General features: G+C 40.0%; 1 protein-coding gene across 6 annotated transcripts in view; it reads right to left on the reverse strand.

The window, feature by feature from the left end:
• MON2 (MON2 homolog, regulator of endosome-to-Golgi trafficking) overlaps window positions 1-27,836 on the reverse strand; it is a 58,855-nt gene that overhangs the window by 12,297 nt on the left and 18,722 nt on the right. For 5 of the 6 annotated variants that reach the window (XM_081877790.1, XM_081877787.1, XM_081877785.1 and 2 more), the window contains exons 5-26: window positions 27,518-27,647; window positions 26,500-26,597; window positions 25,469-25,594; window positions 24,356-24,550; window positions 23,554-23,678; window positions 23,086-23,225; window positions 21,958-22,111; window positions 20,471-20,706; window positions 19,744-19,825; window positions 18,691-18,872; window positions 17,544-17,656; window positions 14,136-14,240; window positions 13,131-13,211; window positions 12,968-13,041; window positions 12,796-12,886; window positions 12,301-12,402; window positions 7,624-7,734; window positions 6,500-6,675; window positions 5,266-5,428; window positions 3,859-4,152; window positions 2,893-3,091; window positions 1,741-2,369 (exon numbers count right to left, since the gene is read on the reverse strand). In XM_081877790.1, the coding sequence (XP_081733916.1) occupies window positions 1,741-2,369; window positions 2,893-3,091; window positions 3,859-4,152; window positions 5,266-5,428; window positions 6,500-6,675; window positions 7,624-7,734; window positions 12,301-12,402; window positions 12,796-12,886; window positions 12,968-13,041; window positions 13,131-13,211; window positions 14,136-14,240; window positions 17,544-17,656; window positions 18,691-18,872; window positions 19,744-19,825; window positions 20,471-20,706; window positions 21,958-22,111; window positions 23,086-23,225; window positions 23,554-23,678; window positions 24,356-24,550; window positions 25,469-25,594; window positions 26,500-26,597; window positions 27,518-27,647 (3,606 nt within the window). The remainder of the gene's footprint in view (window positions 1-1,740; window positions 2,370-2,892; window positions 3,092-3,858; window positions 4,153-5,265; window positions 5,429-6,499; window positions 6,676-7,623; window positions 7,735-12,300; window positions 12,403-12,795; window positions 12,887-12,967; window positions 13,042-13,130; window positions 13,212-14,135; window positions 14,241-17,543; window positions 17,657-18,690; window positions 18,873-19,743; window positions 19,826-20,470; window positions 20,707-21,957; window positions 22,112-23,085; window positions 23,226-23,553; window positions 23,679-24,355; window positions 24,551-25,468; window positions 25,595-26,499; window positions 26,598-27,517; window positions 27,648-27,836) is intronic. The other variant, XM_081877786.1, reaches the window with a different exon arrangement.

The following is a 27,836-nucleotide window of genomic DNA, read 5'->3' on the forward strand; positions in this document are numbered from 1 at the left end:
ACTATTAGAAATACATAGACAGATAATTATGAAATTATTGTGAGGTTCAATAAGTTAACTGTTTATATTTGGACAACTTTTCTGCTGTACTTTATTGGAAGGAGAAAAATAATGATTTCCTTAATAAAAAATTAAGATCAAATAAGAACTCTCAGTACAATCTTATCCTTAAATTACACTAAACAGATGGGAACTCAACTAAAATTCCACTCTGCGTAAAATACAATCTTATATAATGTTATGGTTGTGATGGTGGTACACGATGCCAGTGCATGTGACAAAAAAGAAGTGGATTTCAGGGTGTTGCAGGTGCAGAGCAGAGCTTAGTCTGAATCCTATGCTTTGTTAGAACTTCACTGTCCTTGACAATGGCATAACATGATGTCATCAAAAGAAGTGGATTAAATTCACACACACTCCAACGTCTCCCTTTTCCACAGGTTAGACACCAATTCAATACTTATAAAGTATGTTTCTCACAGTGTTATGTAGTCCACAAGTAAGACTTATAGTAGTGTGTGACCAGTGGGAAATAAACTATTCCTATGAGGGGTTGCCATCTTTTTTCACTCTGGGCGTCTCAAAATGATCACATTGCACAGCAACTGGTTCAGCAGTGATGGAAACTCGCTTCTCCTGTTTCTCAGTGCACTGCTTTCTCCTCAATATTACCAACCAGCTCATGATATTTATTAAAGGTAATAGTAAAGGGATCCCTGACCATTAGGTCCAGTTGTGGCCGACTCTGGGGTTGCAGTGCTCATCTTACTTTATTGGCCGAGGGAGCCGACGTACAGCTTCTGGGTCATGTGGCCAGCATGACTAAGCCGCTTCTGGAGAACCAGAGCAGCGCACGGAAACGCCGTTTACCTTCCCGCCGGCGTGGTACCTATTTATCTACTTGCACTTTGACGTGCTTTCGAACTGCTAGGTTGGCAGGAGCAGGGACTGAGCAATGGGAGCTCACCCCGTCACGGGGATTCGAACCACCAGCCTTCTGATCAGCAAGTCCTAGGCTCTGTGGTTTAACCCACAGTGCTACCTGCATCCCCCCATGATATTTATTACTGTGAGCTTATTCCTATAAGTAGGCATTTTTCTTTGTCTCTGTGTCCTCTATATTTATTACTTGAAATAACTTTCCAACCCCCTCACACCGCAATGCAAACATAAATACGATGTGTTCTATGCACATTGAGTGGAATAAGTGGCACCACAGTGAGGCTACAGAATGGTTGCTGCATTTAGCATGATACTCCTTCCTTCTTCATATGAGTATGGCTAATTCTTTATCAAAAGGCTGCTGGTGGCTCTGTCTTGACTTCCAAGGGATCCTCTGTGTAAAGGGAGCCTTAAAGCTTATGGCTGAAAGTATCAGCTGCTGATTCTTAACCCATAAGCCACCTGTACCTCTCACATAATCAACTTTGGCATTTTCTTTAAAATATCATACACAATTATTCTTGGTTCACTGCAATTGTGTATGAACATCTGTTTCAACAACTTTATGAAGATGACCTAACTGCAAATGTAATCTGCCGAAGTCACGTTTGAACAGGAAGAAACCTGCAGCAAGCAGAAAAGACAGGCCTGGAAGAAGCTCTCAAGGAGCAAAAGTACCTTATAAAACTATTACCGTTGCCAATTATATCTACCAATATTTAACCAATTCACATTATAGATGGCAATATGAAGTTGCGTGTCTGCCTTTCAGAAAGAATTTAAAAACTACATTATTACCTTTTGTAAGACATCTAAAGCTGTTAGAACCGCTTCTTGCAAACTTGTTAGAACTGCCTCCGTGTATGATGGTAGGATGAAAGGGGATGCATCTGAACTGATTGGAACAGAAACTGCACCATGTAGAATAACACCCAATTTTTGGAGATCGTCCATACTGAAACCTGTTTTGATGTGCTGGTAAAGGGCTGGGAATATCTGTATTAAAGCTGTTAGAAAAGGCTGGCTGGGGATAAAAGTCATTTTATCGCAAGAAACTGGAGGCTTTGTGCTTTCTGAGCCAATCCTAAACCAGCTGTTCCAGGCAGCCCACCAAAGATTCAAGTCTTCAATTTCATCTGTTATTACAGGAGGTTCCGCAACATTATACCTTCCAATCCTTTCTCCTATAGAATCAGTTCTCATAAAAGATCTTCCAAGGCCAGTGGCAGTCACTGTTCCTATGAGGACAGGCACAGGCATATTAATAGCAGGTGGTGTGTCAGGTTTTTCAGTTTCTCTAACAGGGGACACAATTTGTAAGATTTCCTGAAAGCTTTTCAAAGCAGCCAGAGAAACTTCGTTGTTTTTGCTGAGTGCAGCTGACTGGATGTGATCAAGGAGGACATCCCAAGCTTGAGAAAAATCTCCTGTTGGGGAAAAAGAAGTTTCAGAAAGTGGTCCATTTCATTATCATGCCCCCCCCCTTCTCCTTTTTAAAAGTGACTTTTAGTAAGTGGGATAATTATGACGATACATCGTAAGAAAAAAGCTCAGCAGGAGAAATCAGAGGATAGGTGTGCTATAAAACCAAGAACACACTGTTACAAGGCAGCATTTATGATCTTTGGTTACAGAATATGCAGTATATTATTTGCACTTACTGCTTTTCTTTTTTTTACAAAATGTAACTCAAAGTGACTTACAAAAATAGCACATTCGAAAAAACTAAAGCAGAGTAAAAGCTAAAAATACTTTCGTATTTATAAAAAGGCAGGACTAGGAGGCCAGGCAGCAGAGGGTGTGTTGTGACCTGTTCTGAGATTATTTTATGATGCATGGTGGGATACAAATCTTAATAAATAAAAAAAAATCAACCTATAACTGTGGGATCTTCCCCATCCCAAGTAAAAAATATTCACTGGCCATAAACATGCAAAGACGACATTATACCTAAGGACTGTAGCAGGTATCTCCTTGTGTTAAATATTCTAGCTACTCCAGCCAACGTTAACACCCATGTTTCAGCCCACTGTTTCTCTGCTGTATCTCTTGAATGGTGAATGAGGATATTGCCACCACCAGACTCAATCTTCTCTTTATCAGCCGTTGTAGATGACTCCCTCACTCGATCCAGCAAATGAAACAGAACCTATAAAACAAAGCATTCCAGAACTTAATAGTCTAGCCGTTTCTTGCAACTGAAGCTTACAAAATAAATAAACAAAAATGTGGGCCTCAGGCGAAGTATGTGAAAGATTCCAGTTTACTTAACTTTACCAACACCAACATTTTAAGCTTATAGATGTTTGCTCAGAAGTATCAGTATATTTCAACACCATGTTCACCTGGAAGTTCACAACCACACTTAAAATAGTCTGCACTGACAAGCACTCCACTATGTTTTCTCAAAAAGTATTTGCTGCAACATGCCTGACACTGACTGCAATGGGAGTTCATAAAGGTGTGTTCCAATATCAGTGACTTTGTAGAAAATGTGGAAGCACATCTTTCAAAAACTGCACAGCTTCCATCTTAGCTAAGATGCACATGAAGCAGAATGTCATGAATGTTAGGATAAGAGAGACAGAAAGGAAAAATAGATTATGCATGAGAAGGAAGTTGTACATCTATAAGGCAAATTATTAAGAAGCCCAAGTTGCATTTTAAAGTAGGTTATATGTCTGGAAAGGCTAAAACCCACTGAATTACTTGGCAAAAGCTGGCAGAAAGTCAAAAAAATGGATTGGACACTAAGGACCAATAGAGAATAGGGCGATTTCCTCTTGCAGTAAATTATACATTGCAGCCAAGATAATCGAAACTGAAAAACAAGAATACCAAACACACATAAATACAACTAGGATAAGACACAGTTGTGATATTACTGTTTTAAGATGCATGGTTTTCGTATTGTACCTTCCAAATAACTGTGTGCCACGTTGAGTGCTGAAGTAAAGTTCCATGAGCACCAATTGTAGAGAATAAGGTCTGCCCAGCACTCTTTCTCACGGCAGGCCGTGGATCTACACAGAGCTCCCCCAGTTTGGCATACAGACACAGCCAAAGGCAGTCAAAGGGTGGCGCTGGGTGAAAAGGACGGTTCAGTGCTATTCCTTTTTCTTCTGCTTGCTTCTGTAGCAATGCTTCCTCTTTGTTCAGATCTTTTTCAATAATTTCACCTCTTTGGAAGAAATAGTCTGAAATGTTCCACTGCAAAAACAAAGAATGCATCTTCATAAATTATATTTACAGAGCACAGAGAAGGGTGGCAACCATCCTGTTGAACTAATTACCCTAAAAATTGTGCCAAGCTCCATGCTAGTACTAGTTTTGCTGGCTAGTTTTCACATTTTTATGCAGGAAGGTTTTGAGAAGTATTGCTGGAGTGCTAAATTGAGTTCCCTTTTAAATGGGGTTTTTATAGTAGCTGGTTTTAAATACTACTTTAAACAGCGAGGTTGTCTTAATTCTTTGATGCTGCTTTGGGTTTCATTTAAAAAAAATAAAGGAACAAGTGTAAATGAATGAATGAATGCATCCAGCAGCAAGGGGTTACAGCTAAGAACATATTCTGGTTGACCTGGAATTATAATCCTGAACAAGCAATAAATAAAAGACTGGGCTACAATTTCAATCCTGCTGCACACTTAACGATAAACCATATTTTATTTGGGACAAAATAATACTTAAAGTATGTCATGCTGATGCTCCTCTTACTCATTTCTGGCAAGAAGGTCTTAGAACAGTTGTGCTCATTATTAATTTATACAGGACAGAACCTGTTACTTGAAATACTTTAGTTTTCCAAAGAAAGACTTAGCTTTCATCTCAATGGACTCAGCTTTTCCTACCGGGTGCCTGATTCTAACTAATAAGCACAATCCAGAGAAAGTAGAACTGGCTTAAATTACACCAAAAGTCAATGGAACTTGACACTTAACTCTCTCTTGAAAGCTGTGTCCAATCAGTTCAAAAAATCTCAACACCATAGAATATGTTTTCTGGAACTTGCACACCAACTCCTTCTATTTTGTATCAATGAATCAGGAATTGTATTTCTCAATATCTGAAATATAAAAACCTGGGAGCTTCAGTTTGTTAAGGAGTTGTAGCTCTGACGGGGTAAACTACAATTCCCAGGATTCTTTTTTTTGGGGGGGGGGGAATGCACTTTAAATGTATGGTGTGTGTATGCAGTCCAAGTCTTAGAGAGCAGTCCTTTGCACATTTACTTAAAAGTCCATCTCTTTGTTAAATTAGGCGAAATAATGCTAAACATTAGAAAGTAAAGGTTCACAGCTAGGGATTAAACTAAACACTCACCAAGAGACCAATTGATGTTAAGCTAATGTTGAGTTCTTGATTGTGAAGCCCAAAGCTTCCAGCAACATCTACAACAATCTGTAGGCAAGTACATGGCATCGTTGGCAAGAAGTCAGTCACAACCAACTGTAGGCACTGGAATGCAGTCCTTATTAGAGACTCTCTATTAACAAAGCAAAACAAAATTTTCTAGGTTTATCAAATGGTCATAAAATATCATAATACCAAACAGACGATTGCCCAGTTGATAGATTCAACTAGATACGTGGTAGCTCTGCATCAGTCAAACTCTTTGTGCTTAGCTGCTTACTATACAGACCTGTCCATTTTTAACATGCTCAAGGAAGCCAATCCCCTCCACCAAATTATGGGACGTGGGTGGCGCTGTGGTCTAAACCACTGAACCTCTTGGGTTTGCAGATGGGAAGGTCAACAGTTCAAATCTCCATGACAGGGTGAGCTCCCATTGCTCTGTCCCAGCTTCTGCCAACCTAGCAGTTCGAAAGCACACCAGTGCAAGTAGATAAATAAATACTGCTGTGGTGGGAAGGTAAACAGCATTTCTGTGTGCTCTGGCTTCCATCACGGTGTTCCGTTGTTCCAGAAGTGGTTTAGTCATGCTAGCCCCATGACCGGAAAGCTGTCTGTGGACAAACGCTAGCTCACTCAGCTTGAAGCAAGATGAGCGCCGCACTGGATAGTCGTCTTTGATTGGACTTAATGGTCCAGGGGTCCTTTACCTTTTACCACCAAGCTGTATGGAACTGGCAAGTCTACACATTAATGGCTTGTCACATGTAATACCACCATTCTCTTCGACTTTCATATGACCATCATGCAATGTCTTGTATGTGTGGCATAGGTCATTCACTTTACAGAAGCAAAAACAAACTGCAATGCACTAAATACATTTAAGGTTTATATTTGAGATTATTAGCTAAAAGGTTATAAAGTTTGGGTGAAAATAAGCAGCTTTTCTTTTCATATAAACACTAGGTGCAAAAAGATGAAGCTTAGAGGACATCAGAATATTTAATTTTTTTAGTTATGTGCTAGAGCCACAAAAAACTTCTTACCCTAGGAATGAGGTTACTATATTTTGCACAATAATTTGGTGCAATAATTATAAAAAAATTAAGACTACGGACCAGTACCACAAAGTGACCTAAAAAACGGAAGCAGCAATGAAGATTAGCAATAGTAAATGTTTGCATCTTGGCTTCAAGAAACTCACCCCTGATCACTTCTGATTGCTCCCATGACTCCAAGTACCAAGGGCCACCCAGGCCCTAGACTGTCACCCTGGCTTTGCAAAATCTGTAGCACACATTCCAGTTGCTTGAGCCTAATATCAGGGTGATTGATGTTTGACAGTTCTTTCAGTGGATTTAGAAGCAGCAACTGAAGTCTCTAGAAATAAAAGGGAAGCAGAGACTGAACTTTAGTTACTAAAGCATCTTGAAGCTAAACAGCATCATACACAGAAGTGACAAGCTCAGTGGGGAGGCAGGGACCTATTGAACACCAGTGGCAGCTGCGGAGGGTCAGAAAGCGAAACACTGAAATTCTACATCAGGTGGTCTCCAGCCTAAATCCAGCCTAGGTAGTACTGCCAGCTGCCTCAACTCAAAAGATCCTGGCCAGCAGCTACTTTTCTTGCATATCATCGCTAGAAGTGTAGCTGCAGCCAGACCTATGCCAAAAGGGTTAGAAGAGAGGAGAAAAGAGTGGGAAAATGTAATTGCCTAGTAGCCACCAGCTGTCTGTGTCTCCTGCTGCTTACTCATATACAGTGAAAAGTCCACACAAGATGCCTGGGTTATTGCCTCATCATTACTCGACCTGACTCCCCTAATACCCCACAACCTCCATTCTGCAATAAAGCCTCCTGTTTATTGTAGTGCTGAATCTTGTAAAAAATAGTGAGCAGAACAAAGAAACAGAAACAGAAGCAACCCTACAACCTCCAGGTTGGGATACTGTTCTGGTACCTACCTAGCTAGGTATGAAGCTACTGTAACAAAATACTGGGGTTCCAGTTCTACACTGATTAACTTAGGAGTAAGCCCCTTAGGTCTGAATCAGCACACATAGGACAGCACTGCTATTTAGCCCAACAAGCAGCCACTTCTACTGGCTGGAAGATCAGCCTTGACTCCTACAAGTCAGCTATGTAAGATGGGAAATTCCAGAAGCACAGACATTCCAGCTATATATTCATTACGTAGCTAACAATGCACAGAACTGTGGAAAATAACTTCTGATTCTTATTGACAATTAATATAAATTACACGACGACTGCTTGCTATGGAGCATAATTTCCAAAATATTTTTTAATTTCCTGGAGCGTTATTTTACCTGGTTCTGAGAAAGTGAAGGATCATGGTTAAATGTCAGCCCAGCCTTGATGAGAGACGTTAAAGCTTCTGCTCCCCATTCCCTCATCCGTGAGTTTGGATGTTGGCAAACCTAAATATACAATATAGCTTTCTTTATTCAAGCCAGAATGCACATTAATAAACATTCAACATTAAAAATAGGTTTTCAATCTATGCGTTCTTTTAAAATACTGATAACCATAAGCTGATCTGGTACATATATACAACAATTGCTGTGTTGTTATATTAATAGTAATTTCTGCGGCCCTTTCAACATGCATGGTACTTTGTCATTCTTATCTCATGTGGCTTCTGAAAATAGGAAATACAAGATACATATTTCTTATTTGACTAATAATTAATTCTAGGTTTAGATGTTTTGTATCTTAATAAATTCTCTATCCAATTCCAATGATATATGTGATTGCAGATTTACCAACTTTGCAAGCTGGCCCTAAGCTACAAATGAGTCATTCTACATATATCAAAATCTATCTTTGCAGCTCAGTCTTTTTCCTTATGAGGTTTTACAATATGATCTATTACCATCAAACAGCAAAATGAAAGGATTCACTCATTAGCACAAAGTCAAACAGTAAATAAGGAAGACAAACTTGCAAGAAAAACTTACCTTCTGCATAAAAAGAGGGAGGAAGCAGTAGGGAAGAAGTAAAAAAATATGAAACCAAGACAGCCAGCAATAATCTTTAATATATCATCACTGAGCTTTACACCATAAACAGTTTTAATACAGAGATACGGTGTTTCCAAAGTGTGTCCTGTGTGATTGGAATGGTTCTGTAATATTGTAAAATAGATGTTGAGAACTGATCTATTTCTCCAAGGGGAAAAAGCCTTATTGTTTGTCAAGCCTCTAAAACAAAACCACTTTTATGATGCCTGTCAGGGGCTCAGGAACAGAGGCACAGGGGAGAGAGGAAATGGAGAGCGAAGGGGAAGAATCTGAGGGCAGCGTAGGGGAGTATGACAGGGGCACGAGAAATTCCATGAGCTTCTCCAGCGAATCAGAAGATTCCCAGAGGGGGGCGCCGAGGGCCAGGGCAAGGGGGGTCCCAGGGGGGATGCACCAGAAGCAAGGGGCCAGCGGGGACTCCCAAAGCAGCAGCGGGAGATCAGGACCAGCTCCCCCACCAGAGCGTAGTGGGGGGGAAGAGTCCCATGTATCAGGGCCAGCGTCTCCTCCAGCAGGGAGAGAAGATGAGTCAGGGATGACCACGCCTCTATCGGAGAGTGAGGGAACGGAGGGGAAGTCAGGTCCAGCTAGCCTCCCCGAAGGGGGAAGCAGTGACAGGAGCAGTGTAACGGTCAGGAGAAAGGTTGCCGGCTGGGCGCGCGCGCCAAGTTCGAATGTACAGGCGCGCGGGACAGCAGAAAACCCGGATTGGGAACCAGGTCCTAAAGCCCGCCGGAGGCAGGGGGAAGACTCAGGGGACTCAGCGTCAGAAGAGTCTAGAAAGGGCAAGACCCCAGCGGACAGACGGACCCAGAGGAGGAAAGAGCAAAGGAAGAGGTGGAGCAAGGCTAGAGTCTTAAACTGGTGTCTGGGGGGAGGAGATTCAGACGGAGCTTCAGCGGTCTAGAGTTTGAGACGTAGAGCTGCGCGCCGCGGCTTTGAAATCGAAACTGAACTTCAATAAAGACTTTTGTATATAACAACGAACTGGCGTCGGTCCTTTGTGAGCTGGGACCTCGGGCAGCTCTGACAATGCCTATCAATCCTAAAAATGTGAAAAAGTTCATTTGCTAATCCTGTGTGAAAAAGAGATATACACTGCATGTTAAAAAGAGATGCTGCAGAAATTTCCCCAAATCCATACATACATTTCCCTCCTTGCTACAGAGCCACGGCTGGGTGGTGGCGGGGTGTGTGTGTGTCCCAGGAATGTGGGACTCCATGTCTCTTTATCTGGTCACCTGGGCTCTCCCCTAGGCCAGGCATTCACCCCAGGCCACATCTCTCCCTGGTTCTATTTCCACGCCCTCCTTCTGCTTGACTGACTGCTATGAAAATAAATCTTGCTTGCCTGGATAGCAGCAGGAGTGTAGGTGTGGGGGTGTACGCACACACTTTACATCTGACTTTCGTGGGGCTGGAATGTAGTCTAGTGTATAAAGGTAAGAGTCACATCCTTTGCTCCACCCACTTTTGCCTCTGGCCCCGCCCTCCATTCATAGAGTTAAACCTCGGTTGTCAAACGTAATCCATTCTGGAAGACTGTTCGAGTCTGAAATGTCCGACAACTGAGGATTCAAAGGGTGGTCAGCAAAGTCAATGGAGAAAAAAGGGGGGGGGGCTGTAAGCTGTTTGGCTTCCAAAAAACATTCGAAAATAAGAGAATTTACTTCCGGGTTTTCGGCGTTCAGGAGCCGAAAAATTCAAAAACGGAGCCGTTCGGGAACCGAGGTTTTACTGTATGTGGTTCTCCAGAAAAACGCCCATGTGAGAATGCAGTCTTTGGGCTGAAAAACCCCATTGTGGAGAATCACTACCTGTCAGATCATCTTGGGTTTATATTTTTTTTACCCATTAGAATATAAAACCTTACGTTCTATAAATTCCATAAAACACCCTTATTACTTATCAAGTTACAGAGATCTCTGTAATAAAAAAAGGAAAGCTCCACGAATAAACTTAGAAGAAAGGATGTTGGTCAGTCCTATAGAACAGGGATGTCCAACAGGTTGATTGCGATTGCACTGCCAGTTTTTAATTCTGAAAGTAGATCGCAGTCTCTTTGAGAGTTGGCCTCCCCTGCTATGGAATTTAAATCCAAAACTGCATTTTCCAGTAGGATCCAGTTTGAAATTAAGATAGGAGAATTTTGTGAGTTTTGAGACAAAACTTTTTCATTCAATTCAGTATAAATGGTAGCACAAGTCCTTCCATTTTAGCCAGTGAAACTCATTGTGTTTCTATTTTATATATACATTTGTTATGTACAACCAAACTTTTATTGACAACTTAAAAAGACTACATTTTACACAGACTGCAAATGTCTATGCATTTTTCTGTTAAGGTAATCCTAGCATTTTAGCCAGCCATGTAATAACTAGAACAGACAACTACTTTATCCTAATCGTATAAAGAGCAATATTCCTATGTATTATCAGGATGCTTCTTTCACTAATTTGCAATTATGAAACATCTTCTGACAAGTGATTCCCATAAGTGTTTCTATAGGATGGGATTACACATATGTGTACTTAAATCCATATATGACAAACCATTCATAAGCAGTTAAATAAGACTAATATTTGACTTATGAACAGACATGTGTATCATTTCTTCCCAGGTGATGACTATACTAGCACAAGTGACTTATTTGAAATAACTATGGTATGCATGAGAACATTGCAACTATGTAATGGAGTTTATCATGTGGATCCTTTCCAACCTAATCACCATCCTACCAGGAGGTAAAGTACTCAGGCACACACACAGCCTTGTACCAAAAGTCCTTAAGACAGCTCAATATTAGATATATGAGAGGAAGTAAACAACAAAGAGTCCTCTTTAATAGAGGTAAATGAATTCCGCCCCCCTGCTTCCAAGCTTCCAGCATTCTTTGCATGGACATTCTCTTTACAGTAAATGATATTATGGGAAACTCCTAAGCAGAATTGGTTACCAGGAAGGGTAGCTCCAGTCTCCATAGATGGCAAGGATACAATAAGAGGTGCCTTTTCATTTGAGATTATTAAAATCAGTTTGACAGCACCATCTCACTTACCTAGAATTAAGTCCAACTGAACACACTGGTACTACATCTGAGTAAACATAAACAGGATTGAACTGTAAGTATTACCGTATTTTTCGCCCTATAGGACACACTTTTTTCCCTCCAAAAATGAAGGGGAAATGTGTGTGCGTCCTATGGGGCGAATGCAGGCTTTCGCGCACCGACCCCTCTCGCTCTCCAGGCTTCAGGAGAGCCCCACCGCCAGCCCCACAAGCTCAGGGGACAGCGGGGAGGAGGAACGCCACCATCCCGCTGTCCCCCGACCTGGTTTGGAGGCTGGCGGCGGGGAGAAGCCTGCTCCTCCCCGCCGCCAGCCTTCAAACCAGGTCGGGGGACAGCGGGATGGCGCGCTGCGCCTCTCCTGCTGTTCCCCGAGCCTGCTTCTCCCCGCCGCCAGCCCCACAAGCTTGGGGGACAGCTTCCCGCCACAGTCCCGCGCCTGGGGGGGGGAATAATTTTTTTTCTCTTTATTTCTCCCCCCAAAAAACTAGGTGCGTCCTATGGGCCGGTGCGCCTTATGGGGCGAAAAATACGGTATGTTCCTCCGTCTACATTTTGTAATATTTTCTAAGATACTACACCTTTATTTCTGCCTTTGCAGATGTATGCCTTTAAGTATGATATGTCAACTTGCCTGGGCTCTGCTTTTCAACATCATCAAAACAGCTTGATTTAATAAGAAGTTATAGAACCCACACTTAAATAGTGTTGAGGGGAAAACAATGCAAATTCTATAAGAAACAAAAAATAATCTAGAAACAGAATAGAAAATAAGATGAAATTAAAAACCAATGTATTGGCTTTCAAAAAACACCAAAAACCTTATGTTTTTAAGTTTTAATACCACAGAGGAAAAATACAAAGGTTCACCTAATGGTTATAAAAATATTGTTTACCTCTAGGAGATGGCCAGTCAGTGGTCTCCATAAAATTTCAATCCTATGCATGTTAACTAGTCCTGTTTCGAGCAACTTAGCAACAGCAAACAGTGATGGCTCCTAAGCATAAACAGAATTCAAAACAGTCACTTGACTTAACAACCTATTGCATTATATTTTTCCATTTAAAGTATTTATACTCTGCATTTCTACTTCCTTAAAACAGCTCATTTTCTGAGTTAGTTCCTAATGCTAATCTTTCTATTTGCTGGTTCAGCACATTTTAATATTTAAACTTTAAATAAACAATTGCATTAGTGTACCTTCCTGTGAAGCTCACATATCATGTTGTTATAATGCCCTAAATTCAGTAGTAGAATCATTAGCACAATTCATTCTAGATGATGCTGACTTAACAAATAATATATTGCATTGCAAGAAATTTAAAAACCAAAGCTAGGAGTTAGTTAATTTATAAAGCATGTCTGAAAAGCAGAATAAAATATACCATACCTTATTATTTCCATAGGCCATGTCCATCGCTTCCAGCGACAAGGAGCAAAGTGCATTTATTAAATGATGTAATGAAACATCATCTAGGTACCTGTGGGAAGGATCAATTATTAGAACTATTGCCAAAAGGGATTAGAAACAAACATTGTGATCTAAAAGTCAGTTCTCTTACTGTGAGCTTTCAAATAGCCTGGAAAGTATGTTGGAGATAACTGGTAAGTCAGTCATAACAGCTGTAGTTAGAACCTGAAAGGATACAATTAAATTATGTAAGCAAATGCATAACATAAAAATACAATGTGATTTATTCTGCTACACAGTAAAGAAATTCTTACGGTGCTGGGTCCTTCCACAGCTCTTCCAGGCTTCAAAGCACCTCCAACGCCAGGCTTTAAACCAAGAATCCATACAAGATGCTGAAATGAAAAACACATTTTTAAACTTAAGTGCTTGCATAAAGGTCCACGTTAAACATTAAACAAGAGTTTAAAACAATCTATGGTTTTATGTGAATGAGCAGAATGTGCCGCACACTTCACTACATTTCTGCAGTGCTTCTCTTTTGCATTTTGCCGTGCTGCACATGAAACAAGCCAAAGTTTGACTTGTTGTATTGTCCAAACTCAGGCTTGTGCTTTGTTTGAAAAGAAACAAACCACAATTCCAGGTCTGGGAACATAAGAGGAGCATGCACCAACACACTTCTCATTTACATTAAACAATAGTTTTTTTGTTTTAAACTATGGGTTAGTGTGACATTCAAACTAGGCCATAAAAAATACTTTTCAAGGCTTGCACTTCTGTGACCAAGGACAGATCCACATCAGACATTTCAAGCATATCCTATACACATTTAAAGCACATTACTCCCCCCAAAGAATCCTGAGGGATAAAGTTTGTTAAGGGTGCTGGCAATTGTAGCTCTGTGAGGATGAGAGTACAGTTCTCAGGATTCTTTGGAGGAAGTCGTGTGCTTTAAATGTCTGGTTACATGCTAATATTCCAACTTTAAAAATTCTGCTTGAATCCTCCAGCTGTTCTGTGGATGGTTTTTTTCCAGCTCGACTATGGTACTTGGCTACCTTCATTACAGTTGTGGGTACATTTCATTTAGTCACAGAAAGGTAAGGGAAGCAAAAAGCTCATTAGCTGCAGTGCTGACCATGTTCATGTAAAGCTACAAAAATCGCCATGCTTTAATTACAAAAGGTTTGAAAAACACAATTGTATGGGGCTGACTTGCTTCATGGAAACAGTTTCACTCAAAGAGAATATCCACCCAAGAAGTTAAAACAAAATGCAAGTCAAGAAAGGTAAATCAAGCATTAACCATTACTCACCTGGAGAGTAGCTAACACAAGTTGCCAGGATGTACCAAGGACAGCTCCATGACAATGAGCCAAGCTAAGTAATGTCCTCATGCACTGTATATTCTTAGAAGTAAGCTAGGAGAGCATTTAAACAGTTAGAATTTTCGAAGTAGAGAAAACAATAGCATTTGTGGAAAAAATGGTAATAGCAAACACAACGATGGAAACCCTGCAATCCATTCTCCCCCCCCCCCCCCCCGTCTAGACCTACATGTATGTGATGAATTTACATTGGAGTTAAATTACAGCAGCTAAATGACACTGGAAGAACCTAGCCATTTTAATTCATTCAAACCTCTTAATCCTTCTATTTCTATTTCAATATGCAAATCATTATGATAGCCAGTTTGTCCTGCTATTTTTTACTCGTCAAGTGAAAATGGGGCAGAAAAAGAAGATTCTCCTTTCCAACTGGAAACATGCAGTTCAGGATACAAAAGAATGTGTTGAAGTATAACCTGCATATACTCAGTGAAATTCTTGGCATCCTTTATTTATTTATTTATTTATTTGAGGTTTTACTTCAAGTTTTAAAATTTACTAGACAGGTGACTGATATTGTGAAACAGAAACAGCTATTGTTTGAAGAAGAAAAATTTGCACAGCCTTTCCTCAGCATGGTCCCATTGACTTCAACGGATGCAGAACTCTGGGTTATAAGCAAACATTTGCCACTCAATATAGACAGAGAATGCAAATTGTACATTGCATTTGTTGCCCTGTTATTGTGAATTTTAGTACAAGGCTGGTCTTTTGAAACTTTGAGTCTGTCGAAAAGAGCTTTTATTCTGGCTGGTAGATTCATCTACATACACAGGATATCAAAGAAAAATATTGTTAACTTTAAGGAATTATTTCTAGAAATCTGAAACATCCTTCCAGTGCAGAAATCATGTTTATATTTGCAACTAGTAAATTAAAACAACCTCAATCTTAACCTAGCACCACAAATTCACTGTGTATCTCCTATAAGCTCATGCATGTTTTACTATATCTACCTGTATTATCCCATTAATAGTAAAACATGGTCTTTCAAGATTTTAGGAATGAAACAGCAATCTCCTTCTCAATTTGGTCATATTGAGAGTAGCAGAAGGGGTAACTTAGACAGCTAAAACTTAAGGATAGTATGGAACTGCAGTTTCTTTTCTCCTTAACCATTGTTAGATATTCAGACCAATGAATTCACAATAACAAATGGAGGTATATGGAATGATAGCAAGAGGGGACACAAAACAAAACATGAAAAAGGCAAGACTCATCCAAGAAAGAATCAGTGAACATTATAGCAATATAGAATGACCACCCACTTCACCAGCACTATAATAGAAAATGGAAGGTTAAGATCCAAAGCAGCAGGGTGGATTCTAATGTAAAGGAGCACAGGAACAGCAATCCAGCCATAATGAATGGGTATTCTTCAAGTTAGGACAAATTATTTTGCTACCAAAATACCGGTAAGCAAGGCAAGAGAAAGCAACAAGAGGCAAGTTACTTACCTCGGGAAACTCTTAAAAGGACTAATAGAGAGTAGCAGAAATTGTATACTGTAAAAGAGGAGGGAACATACTCTATCCAGTCAGCTTAGAAAGGAAACCAAGGCTCCTAACCTAGCACTGGTTTCATAGAAGAAGTATATGTCTGATGGAAGAACAGGCAGGAAGGGGCCAGAACAATAATCTGCAGTGACAATAAAAGTCCCAAGACTGGGCATTCTGGCTTGTCTCATCCAAAATGGCCACCTTGCTGCTGGGAGGGTACCTGAAGAGATGGGTGTGTAGCTGGGCTCCCCCTTCTCTGCATGCAGGAAACAGGGGGGAGAGGAAGGGAAGGAAGCTGGTGCAAATTTTGCTTCTGCTGGGTGGCTGTTCCTCGTAGTAGATTGGTGAAAAAGGAAAACTAAGGGGGAAAACATGGATGAAGCGGCTTGACAGACAAATGGTACAAAGAGGAAGAGCAGACAACAGACACACAGGAAATGTCTAAGTTCATAAGCCATGCCCATTTATAAGCACCAATTCCAACATTAGGTCATATTCTAGCATAGCCATGCAACAAAACAGTGCTACGAAGACAGGAGCTGGCTGGGTTCCCCAAGCATCCCCGTACTTGTCCCTGTATAAGTGAGTGGCTGACATTCAAGGAGGAGAATGCACTTTAAAAAGACCCTGAAAGTGACTGAGGTGGGGACCTGGGAATATTTCAGTTTCCAATCTGGGGTTATATATAAACTGAAATGTGAATACAAATTAACTGAAGTATTCACCCAAACCTATATAAATGCTTTGTGTAATTATTATATTGCTGAAAATAGGATGAATGTAAGTCCATGGCAAACAAGCCAAGATTCCAAATGCTGATTCACATCTTTTTTGTTCGTAAAAGAACGTCTGCTTCAAAACGCATGAAAAGCACTGAATGCAAGATTTCTTATTTGGACATATGGTTTGGAAAGCTGCCATGTACAACTCCCTGACTGGTATATTTAGACCACGTTCTATGCCACCATTCATACGTTATGATGTAAGCATACTTGCAACACAAGTACAATCCAATGTGTGTTTAAGGGGATAAGTATGTTTAAGGTTTGCATGCTTAGGATGACATGCAGCTTGCTTGTGCACATGAGACTTCCCATTCCTGTCCTTTTCCCTGCAGGCCCTGCTCTCCTACTTCTGCTCTGAATGGAGGACCCTCCAAAGTACATGTGGGAGGGAGAGAAAGGGGAAATCCCTTTGCATCTGCCAGTGCAGATCTTGTCCATAATCTTTTTGTTGCTACAGTCAACCTTTATCCCGAAAGCTGTTATGATATAAGATAGTCTGTTTTTCAATGTTTTATTGTGTTTTTATATATGCTGTAAGCCACCCACAGTGGATGGGGAAACCCAGCTGATGGGTAGACTACAAATAATAGAATTGTTGTTGTTGTTAAATGATATATGCTAAGTGGCTCCATCTTTGCACATAAATTAAGTTATCAGCCACTGGAATTCTGCTAGTTACTTTTTGTAATCTGGGTGCTTTTCTAAAAGCTGCAAAATTAGATGCTAATATTTTAAACAACATAAACTGAATTGCTAACATTCATAAATCTTGGTGACCAAAACTGGACACAGAGGAGGCCCTTTCAGTTAAGTGAAATCAGTGGGACATTTCATTGACACACAAAGGTAATTAGGTATGCGGCATGCATCTAAAATATTCCTGCTAAGTCCCTCAAATCCAATTCCGCATTACTGTCTTTGACTACATGCTCACTCCAATATATCTGCTGGACTATGGGGCAGACGCGTCACTGGACTTTTGAGATAAAAGTGAAAGTCTAGTAAAATTAAACCATCAAATAAGAAAATGATATTTACAAATTATATTTTACCATTACTGTTCCCTGTGGTTGGAGAGCAAGCGGTTGTCCTACTGCTACAACTTGCTGGTGAGACTCACTTGATGGACTAATCATCTGAACATTCTGCCCCTGGATGGAATATGCTAAAAAGCAAAAGAAGAATTCTAAGATTTCAATTATAAGATACAGACTTCACCTTCCCAAGACAGAAATTTTGGGCAATTCCCACCTCTCACTACTGCACCCAGAAAGGTTCCCAAATCCTCTGGAAGAGAGTGGGTCCTGCTGCCGTGAATTTCAGGTAGAGGCTGGCAAAAATTGCCTGTCCCCAGCAGACGCAACCCTTGACCGCAACTCTCCTCAGAAGTTGCCTTCGCCTGAGGTAATAAAACCTGCATCTAACCCTCTGAAAAGGATATGAAGTTTGAAAATACACACACATAGAAGTAAATTTACTTATTCAAGTTACCAACACCAAACTATTTTTAGGATTGGTAACAGAAGCAACATTTGATACATTATATTTATTTCTAAAAGGGCAAATAGTTAATCCCTTTAAAAATCACAAGAGGTAAAGTAAAAAAAAAAAAAGTTTCCAGTAATTCCACCCCACATCACTGAAAAGGACACCCATGTATATTAAAAAAAACCAAGAAAATTTATTAGAAAAAAAATTAAGGGAATATAGTTGCTCTAAAGGCTATTTTAAAAGCCATTTCTTTTTAAAAATGGGTTATAGTCACACTTATGGTCTGTGGCAGATATGAAGGTTATGCTGTACCTAAAGATCTTAATACAATTTCCATTACATTTAAAGCTATAAATATTATTTTCAGTTTATAACAGGAATCAAGCTGCAAGGCTTTAAAGGGGGTGAAGAACAGATCACTCATGTGGGCTGTTAATGTGGTTCTGCCTCTGAAAGAAAAAAAATACTACTCTTTCAGGATCAGGATATATCTCAAGTGGCTGTAGATAGGGAAGACCAGATTATTTCACAAAAGACTATGGTTCACCTCAAACACTTCCACAGCATCATATACCATTCTGCCAAGCACTTGTTTATCAAATATGTGTCTGGAAAAGCAAAAATTTTCAACCATGTTATGGCTGTTTGCTTATAATTGTGTATGCTCTTGTTTACAAGAAGAAAAGTAAGACCAAATAATATCCTTACATTTACCAGAAAGTGCAGCAGTAGTAGTGTTCAGCACAGTTAGGGCATAATGAGGAGGCAGGGAGCCTTTGCAAATGGCAGTAATGAAGGCATCTCTTGATGTTACGAGACCAAGTTTTCCACACAGTGCAGCCATAGTCAATTCTGCTTTTAAAATATTTTCTGTGGCAGCTTCATCAGTGCTGAAATAGTACAAATAAGTAAAAGGCATGATTCATACATATAAGAAGAAGCCGAAAAGGGAACACTCATACTTACACATTTACTATGAGGAAAAAATCCTGTGGAAATATTCAAAAAGGATCAGCAGCCATGTTGGCCCATGGGGGAGGGGGTAGAATCAAAAATTCATAGCAGGTTACCAGGACTAATCAAAATGTCACAAAACACTGACAAAAAAAAAATACTATAAAGATACAGGAGACATTTAACTCTGATCAAGTTTTTTAAATAACACCAGTTTTATAATACCGTAGAACACCAGTTTTATAATACCGTATTCTTAAAATCTACACATTTCAGAGATGCAGAAAAAAAGGATTTTTTTCTAAACCATACTGATTTGTAAATGGGCTGGGGATTAACACTTTTAATGTATAACATTATTTTTAAATGATTCATTTGCTATTTAGCTGTATTTTAAATCCCCATTGTTAGTCAGTTTGACTGATTGGCAAACTGTTTGTTGTAAAAACGTGAAGAATAAATAAATAAAGCTGTCCTTTAAGAGTAAACAAATCATTTCCACACAGCTGTGCCATGCATGCTTATAACTGAAGCACTGTAAAGCTAAGTATATAACAAAATATTACTGCAGAGAGAAAAAAAAGGCCTATATAATATTCTTAACACCCAATAAATCTATTACTGAGTCACATCCAATCTTTTATACTTTCCCCCCTCAACATATAATTATGTCTTCTTTAGTTCTTGGAAACTCTGCTACCTCGGTACTTAACGCAGTTGAGGTTCTAAGTTTGAAACTTGTTTCAAAACCAAGGTAAGAACAGAAAGCTCTGAAGAATGAAATGTAATTGTAAACTGACTGAATACCTTGCATCCAGAAGTAAAGACAGTGCAGCAAGTAGACCACACCAGCAAGCGTTCACCATTTCTTCCCAAACTGCTCTGCTGACTTGGGAGAGGAGGATGAGAGTAATTTTAAAACAACATTTAGTAACATGAATACAGAATGGCAGACTCACTTTCTGATGCATTTTTCTTTTAGTATATATATATTCCATTTCCAGTCTACTAGACATCACCAGTAAGTTGGTACAAGACAGGCTATAAGGCAGACCAGGCTTGCTTGGACTATCTTTCCACTCTACAGTTTCAGAGTCAAATATGGCTGCCATGAATAACAGCAACAGCCTGGCTGGGAGGTGTGACAAATTATCTAATGAGGACTATAGCTTTGTCTGTCAAGGCAAGTTTTTAAGAGAAAATCCAAGATCCAAAAACCTATTTTAGGCACCTTAGTTCAGTGGGTTTTTTGAAAAAGCAGACATATATACATGTTCTTAGAAATTATAAGAATACAAGGCAATTACAAAAATGGGGATGAGTAGGAACCAAAACAAGCATTCCTTTTGAAAAACTAGGAAGAGGGGCAATAAAAAGAAAGAAGTGATTTACATTCAGTTAAAAAGTGAAGGTGAGGAGGAAGCAGAGCTCACCTACACACAGAAATACCTACACCAGGTCCTATACATCTGTAAGCAGCTTTATATTACTTTCCTGTTATTAACCTTAAGCAATACCAATCATTATCACATACCTGTTTCTTTGTCAGTTTGGTCGGATGCTGAATTAAAATCTTGCAGGTCTGAGGACTGTGTCGGTGAAGACTGTGTATCGGCTGTTGTTACTTGACTCTCCATTTCAACCTGTCCCAATTCTTCCTCAATCATGTTAGTGATGCCACGGACAAGATCCAGTAAAGAATGGAATGCTACTGACATGGCATAGCCTTCAGGAATTGTGGGTGGCTCAACTTTGTCCAACATCTCTAGGCTAAGATTGGGGGGGGGGATTAAATAAATAAATGTAAGCAAAAGGAATAATATGCCTTTGGTACCCATCGCTTAGCTAACAAAACACTCTGTTGCAAATATCACAATTTGCAAAGCAAACCAAATATTGCTGTAAAACTGAGGTTTCTTACACTGATACTAGTATATTCTGTGCAATCATAGTTAATTGTTCCAAACATCAATGCTCAAAGGAGAGCTAGCTCCCTAAACCTTTCAAATATTTCCCAGGTGTATTCACTTACATTGCAATCCTATGTATGTTTACTTGGAAATTACTGCCAGAGGGCTGGTTTACACATAATACTAAACCATGCTTTAGCACTATGTGAATAAGCCTTACTGAAAATGGAACAGGCTCTCAAACTTCCTCCTCCTCCACCCACACAGTTGGGAAGCCTTCTACCTACATTCCTTTCTATTTTAAAGATGATTGGCTTAGCATTATATGTAAACCAGGAATCCCGGTTTAAATTAAGCAATGAAAAGTTGCTAAACAAGCCAGCTTTGTGGTTTGAAGTCTTCCTCCGCCCCTCACGTACTTGGAATAATTGTGCTTTGTCCACATAGTGCTAAAGCATTGTTTACCACTGCATGTGCATGAGCCAATTGTGTCCAATGAGGCTTGCTTCTTACTCTTGCTGTTCTGGCTTCTGTGATAGCTGCTCAGCCTGCACTCACTCCATAAGATGCACACACATTTCCCCTTACTTTTTAGAAGGGAAAAAGTGAGTCTTATAGAGCAAAAAGTACGGTATTTATACAGATAAAAAAAAATCTACCTTACAAATATAAATTATTCAACACTACAACATATATCTGTGCTGGTAATTCCTTAGGGTCATCGGAGGTACTTTTTAACAGTTATGTTTGTCTTCTGGTGTCATAACTAAAGAAACACACTATAATTATAAACCATCCCAAGACTTGAACAGCAACCCAAATAAATAGAGCCTAATAAGAAACCAGAGGAAATATGTACTGAAAGGAGGTTAGGGCACCACAGAAAAGTAATTTCTAATCCATCTGGAGAAGAAACAGATCTGAGGCACAATCATGAAAGAAACCAATACACAGAGGCACGATCAGAACGACTCCAAGTGCCCACCAAGGTAGCACTTGCCTGATGCTACCCAGGGCTGTTTCCAGAACAGATCTTCTCCATATTCCTGCTCAGTTACAACTACTTAGGATGTGGCAAATTCATGGTTTTAAAGATCAATACTTTACTTACTAGGTAGCTTTAGCACTGCCCTGTGTTGACACGCTGAGGATGGGTATCCAGGTTCCTCTGTATTCAAAAGCAGGCAGGACTGTCACACTTCCACCCATCCCTAACATTCCAGGATTGGTCTGTGCTGAGGCTGTACCACCAGGCACGCTTCCTCCTACACAGTGAATCAAGTGGGGGAATTAACTGCACTTCAATATTAATTTAGTTAAGCGCAACATACCGTATATACTCAAGTATAAGCCAACCCGAATATAAGCAGAAGCACCTAATTTTACCACAAAAAACTAGGAAAACTTATTGACTCGAGTATAAGCTGGTTCACCACACCACAAACCTGGTGGTGGCGGCAGCGGCGGAGGAAAAACAAGCAGCACAAAAGGACCCTCACTCGAGTATAAGCCGAAGGGGGCTTTTTCAGCATAAAAAATGTGCTGAAAAATTCGGCTTATACTCGAGTATATATGGTAAACCTTTTTCTTAATATCATTAAGACAACATTCCTATAAGCAAAGGTTATTCAAACAATGTTTTATCCATCTGTTTTGAATGCCCCCTCCTGGCCAATCATTTCCAGTGCATCTTGCATTTCATTAAAGAGGTCTTACCGACACCAGTGGAGCTACACTGAAAAGCTAAAGTCACTCAGAACTCAGAAATTTAAAATATTAGCAAATTAAACCACTCAAAAGTTATGAGATGCAGCTTATGCATTAAGATTTTGAGGTATTAGCTGAAACAGGCGCTGGCAGGGTTAGCCCAGGGCATTTTGCCACTAGAGGGAAAATGAGAAATGCTGCCTCCACACCTCCACCTGTTGAGGAAAAAAAGGTAGCTATCCAGAACCTGCTGCATGGGTGTCCTGGCCCTGGGTGCTGGTATGGTGGTTTAAAAAATATGACAGCTTTAACTGTTTGATATGATATGCCTTCCATTCAGAGTTACAGAGTAAGGTTCTATGCAAGTTCTTCTAAAAGGCTTTATTTTACTGTTTGCAAGAATGATCAAGTTATCATTCTCATGAATACAAAGTACTAATTGAGCTAAATAAATAAAATATTTATTGAAACCAGTACTCCTAAGAGGGAATGATTGATAAATGGCTCAAAATAGTCCTAGGGTCTAGTTTACCTGTTTGGTTTGTTGCAGCTGATGCATTCCCTGTATTTGGTACGAGAAACAGTGACTGAATAAATGATCCCAGAGCATTCACGATGTCACGGAATACCTTAGTTGAATGCTGCTTCATATCGTAAGACTGACAGAAGGACCTGTTACACAATTCGGACAGAGTAAAAATGCAGTTATTTAGAAAATGCTTTTGTGACTTCATCAGTGACTCTGCATTATGAAACACTCTTTCTTATACTGACTGGGAAAAGTATGTGGTAGCCACAGAAAGGCTTCATGTTCTACAGGACAACATTTAAATTCTAGAATTTAAAACAAATTTAAGGATATTAAAATCAGTGACCCACTATTTGTATACATGCACACCTAACACAATACCTGTGCACTGTTATTTCAATTATCCAAATATTTTATCGAAAGCATTACTTTAATTGGTATATGGTATATCAACTAATATACGTCCACTACCTTAATAACTGAGGTTGCACACAAAGTCTGTGTATCGATTCTACAGCAACAGCTCTTAGCCACTGAGGTTTGTCTGCATCCAGAAACTTCACAAGCAACGATAGAAAGATCTCACATTCAGTTACCTAAACAAAAATACTTTTATTAGTTAAAAGAAAATTCTGAACAAGGCATCCTTAACACGGAATTTCTGCTAATAAGGCAGGGCCCCTCCCTGCAAATGTTTGCACTTGCAATTTTGGGAGAAGGGCTATTTGGCAGAGTCCCATAGCAAGGAATCTAATAACACTTGGGGGGGGGGTAGAGAAAGGGGAGAATGGGGTAAAATGGAAAGGAATAGTTTGCTGTTCCAGTTACACATTCTTAGGCTTAGCTACAGGCTCAGTGGGAACAAGAGGGTGGTGGCAAAGGAACAAGCTGAGCTTTGAGAGGCTATATGAAGGAAAGAAGAGGTGGAATAAATAATTTTCTATAGCCTAACAATTTCTGAACAGCTAAAGATTGAGGGGAAGCATTATCCTTAGGTTATTCTGTTATCAAGGCGTTACAGTATTGCCACAGTCCTCTTTAGGTATATGTGCCTGCAGTTTCACCTCCCTCAAGTCAAACAGAGGACTATTGGTGTGACTATTTGCTAGCATAACCAGGGATTATTTGTATGCTGACAACTAAGAGAAAAGATGGTGAAGAAGCCTGTTCTACATTGAGCTCCCTTAAAATTCAGGGGACAGACGGACCACATTTTGCATGGTATTTAAGATTTATCCTGTGCATAATAGTGATATTAAAAATGTCCTCTTACCAGTAAACTATAAAACTGTTTGATCAAAACGGAAACTACTCTCAAAAGGCGCATGCAGATCGGGAAATACGGTTTTTCCACTGGTGCTGGTGAAGATGAAGTACTGGAACCTTGTCTAAATTTTATATTTGGTGAGAAGAGCTTTATCACTAGTGGACACACCCTTTCTTTAAGGAGGAAGCTGAATTCTTGATGCTGGAAAATAAAAGGACACTGTTAGAACGCTCAATATATATATATATATATATATCATTAAAGTTTAGGCACATAGGTTTATACTAGGGACCTCACCAACCTTCCACAGTAACCCCTTTGATACCAAAGGTGGGGAAGCAAAATTGATGGACTTGATCCATTGATGAACTTTTAAAATCTGATGGTCATTCACACTCCAGCACTGCCCATCGCCCCCTTGCCCTTTAGATAATCCCCCCCATGGGTAGTACTGCTCATTCTGTTGCTCTAAAGTTAACCAAAACACAATCTAAGTATTAGGTTAAGAGGCGCTAATCATACAGATGCCAAAGATATGTTAACAAAAATGGCCGAGTCTTTCCTATTTCAGAAACAAAGGCCTTGATCTTAACTGAGCTTCTGCTGGCAGGAGCATCCCAAGCTGAGCTTTGCTCACATGAAGCTCCTGTCAGTGAAAGAGGCAGTAGGGCAGGCATAGGCAAACTCGGCCCTCCAGATGTTTTCAGACTACAGTTCCCATCATCCCCGACCACTGGTCCTGTAAGCTAGGGATCATGGGAGTTGTAGTCCCAAAACATCTGGAGGGCTGAGTTTGCCTATGCCTGCAGTAGGGCAACTTTCACTAATTCTCCCTCCCTCCAGTAGTCCCTCGTGCTTCCAAAAAATCAACTCTGGAAGGTTGGAAGAGATATGGAACAGCGTAAGAAGCAGCGGAGGAGGATGGGGGAAAATCAGCAAAAATGGCCTCTTCCCTCACTTTCCAGGAGTGGATCCCACACGCAGATATTGGTCCCATCTGTGAAAAGGAGCCCTTCCCTTCACAGGTGTCTAGTTAGGACCCCCAACCACAATATATACAGTTTCTAAAGTCTTTGTAGCTGAAATTCCCCTCCCCTTTCTAAAAACAAAAGCACTCACTTGTAAAAATACTTGCGGGAAATCATTGAGGACTGACTCAAGCAGTTCCAGACCAAATGTCCGGGTCATTTCTGTCATGCCTACAAGCCAGTAAGGTGCATCAGCATTAACCAGCTGACAAAGATCCTAAAAAAAACCAACAACACTCTTGTACTTTTATTCTCAGGAATCAGCCTGGAAACCCAACCCCCCCAATTGTCACCCAGTCTGTACTTCGCAGTGTAATTCACCATATGGAATTTTTAGACATACCATCAAACCATACTCTGGTATTAACACGTCTGAGTTTCAGTCACTCCTTCCTCGTTGACATACACAATCCTCTATATCCTTTCCTGGTTTGAGGCAAGCTACTATTTTGCCTAAAGAAGCCTACTATAGTTTATGATTGTCTTGCAAACTGAGTCTAGAAACAGGGTCTGTTCTTCATTTTTATCCTGTTTTTCAGAGAAGGGCAAATCATAGTTCAGATGATGATGAACTGTAGTTTGCCATAAATCAGGAAAGGAGGCAAGTGCTGAATGCAAGCCCGTGTTTTGCCAGTCCATGATTTTGCATTGCATTATATCAGAATCAGCCCATTGTTAAGAAATTGCATTTGCCTTTATTTAATTTCATTATTCTGTCCAGCAATTTAAATCCACCAGTTAGATAGTGCTGTTTCTTTTTAAGTTTCTGAAAACATTGAGAATATTCTGACTTTTATCTATGCAAACACATCCAAACCTTTAGCTTCTCAAATTGCTCCCTTTTACCATCTCTGTAGCTCCTCCGTATATTGAGCTCTATAGCTTCTAGAGATGAGCAGAAGAATTATGTCCAGCATGCTATGCTTTTCCTCCATAATATTAAGAATGCTCTGTGTACATTAACCTTTTCTCTCTCTCTTCAAAATACTTGTATCATATTATCTCTCAAACCAAAAGCAAGTAACAAATGACTATTGACTGATCTCAGAAGCTTAACTTTGTACGTAAATTAGACTGTATATAATAAAAAGAACAAACAAGAATTCAAGTAAGTTCCAATACCTGAAAAAGCATATATGCATCTTTAGCACATGGTTTCAAGGTGCTGACAGATCTTCTGTTACTGTTTCCTTGAATTCCTATTGGTTGCTCTATAATATCTGTACAAAATACAGAATCCAGTTCAGAAACACAATGTTAAGAAAGAATGCATGGCTGTTCAATTTTATATATATATATTAACTAAGGCTGATGGAGCAACTTGGGGGTTTTAGCAGATGCTTGTGGTCGACACCAACCTTCCCCCAAAAGGTTGCTCTCTCTCTCCCCCCCCCCCCCCCGTCTTGCCACTGCCGGATAGAACAGAGTTGCATTTAGTTACTTTTCCAGATTCAGAGATGTGACAAGTAACATTCAGAAGGCATGTAGTAGAGAACTGGAAATCAAGAAGCACATTTCTCCAACTAAACACAAGGTAAAAAGCATGACTTGCAGTTACTGAACAACCTGCCAATTCAAAGCCTAACATCAGACAGCTTCATTTAAAAAAACCGCATGATGTAACACTTGAACAAATTGGTATCCATGCTTCAAAAGCCACCTTTCCTTTATCGATTACACTTTCCACATTAATAGAGTGCTGAATTTTGACCTGGACTGAAATCGCCACTCATCTCAGCATACCCTATGCAGGATTGCTGTGACGATAAAATGGGATAATCTTTGACCTGGCCCTCCAAATTCCTCAGATGAAGCCAGTGGTGGAGCTTCATGCTCCGGCACCGGGGGGCGGAGAGCAGGTGGGGGTGGGGCTGGTGCGCATCCTGGGGGTGTGGCGCCCAGCGCGGGCGGGGGGGGGGCAGCCGCGATGGCACCCCACCGGGATCACGCTGCCATGGGCAGTGCACTTCCCCTTCACTCCTCTTCCTCCGCCAGTGGATGAAGCGCTATACACTAATCTATTTACTTTTAGAATCAGGGTACTACTATATTGGGCTCCACCTACTTATAGCAAACAGACTTTTGCTATAAGTACCAAATGTTATGTAATATTTTAATTGCAATACAAACACATACCCACCTTTATAGTGTTCATCCTCAGCAACGACTCTTTCGAAAACAACAGTAACTACTTGCCGTACTGTGGCTGCCGCAGTATTATTTGTGATATTGTCTTTTGTGAAGTGCAACCGAAAGCAAAGGACAATTGCCTAAAAAAAATTTAAACAGTACTCATTACACAACCCAAATAATAATCAAAGCTAAGGTGTAGAAATTTTAAGTTTCTAAAACATTATGTAAGTTGAATTTTAAAATGTTTAAGTTTCCGCCATCCTAAAATGCATCTATCTTGGAAACTGGCTCCTCCTTTACGTTTCATCAAAAGCCTCTTCACATGT

Source organism: Podarcis erhardii (genome assembly GCF_964252035.2).
Source record: "Podarcis erhardii genome assembly, chromosome: 10".
Taxonomy (NCBI): Eukaryota; Metazoa; Chordata; class Lepidosauria; order Squamata; family Lacertidae; genus Podarcis; species Podarcis erhardii.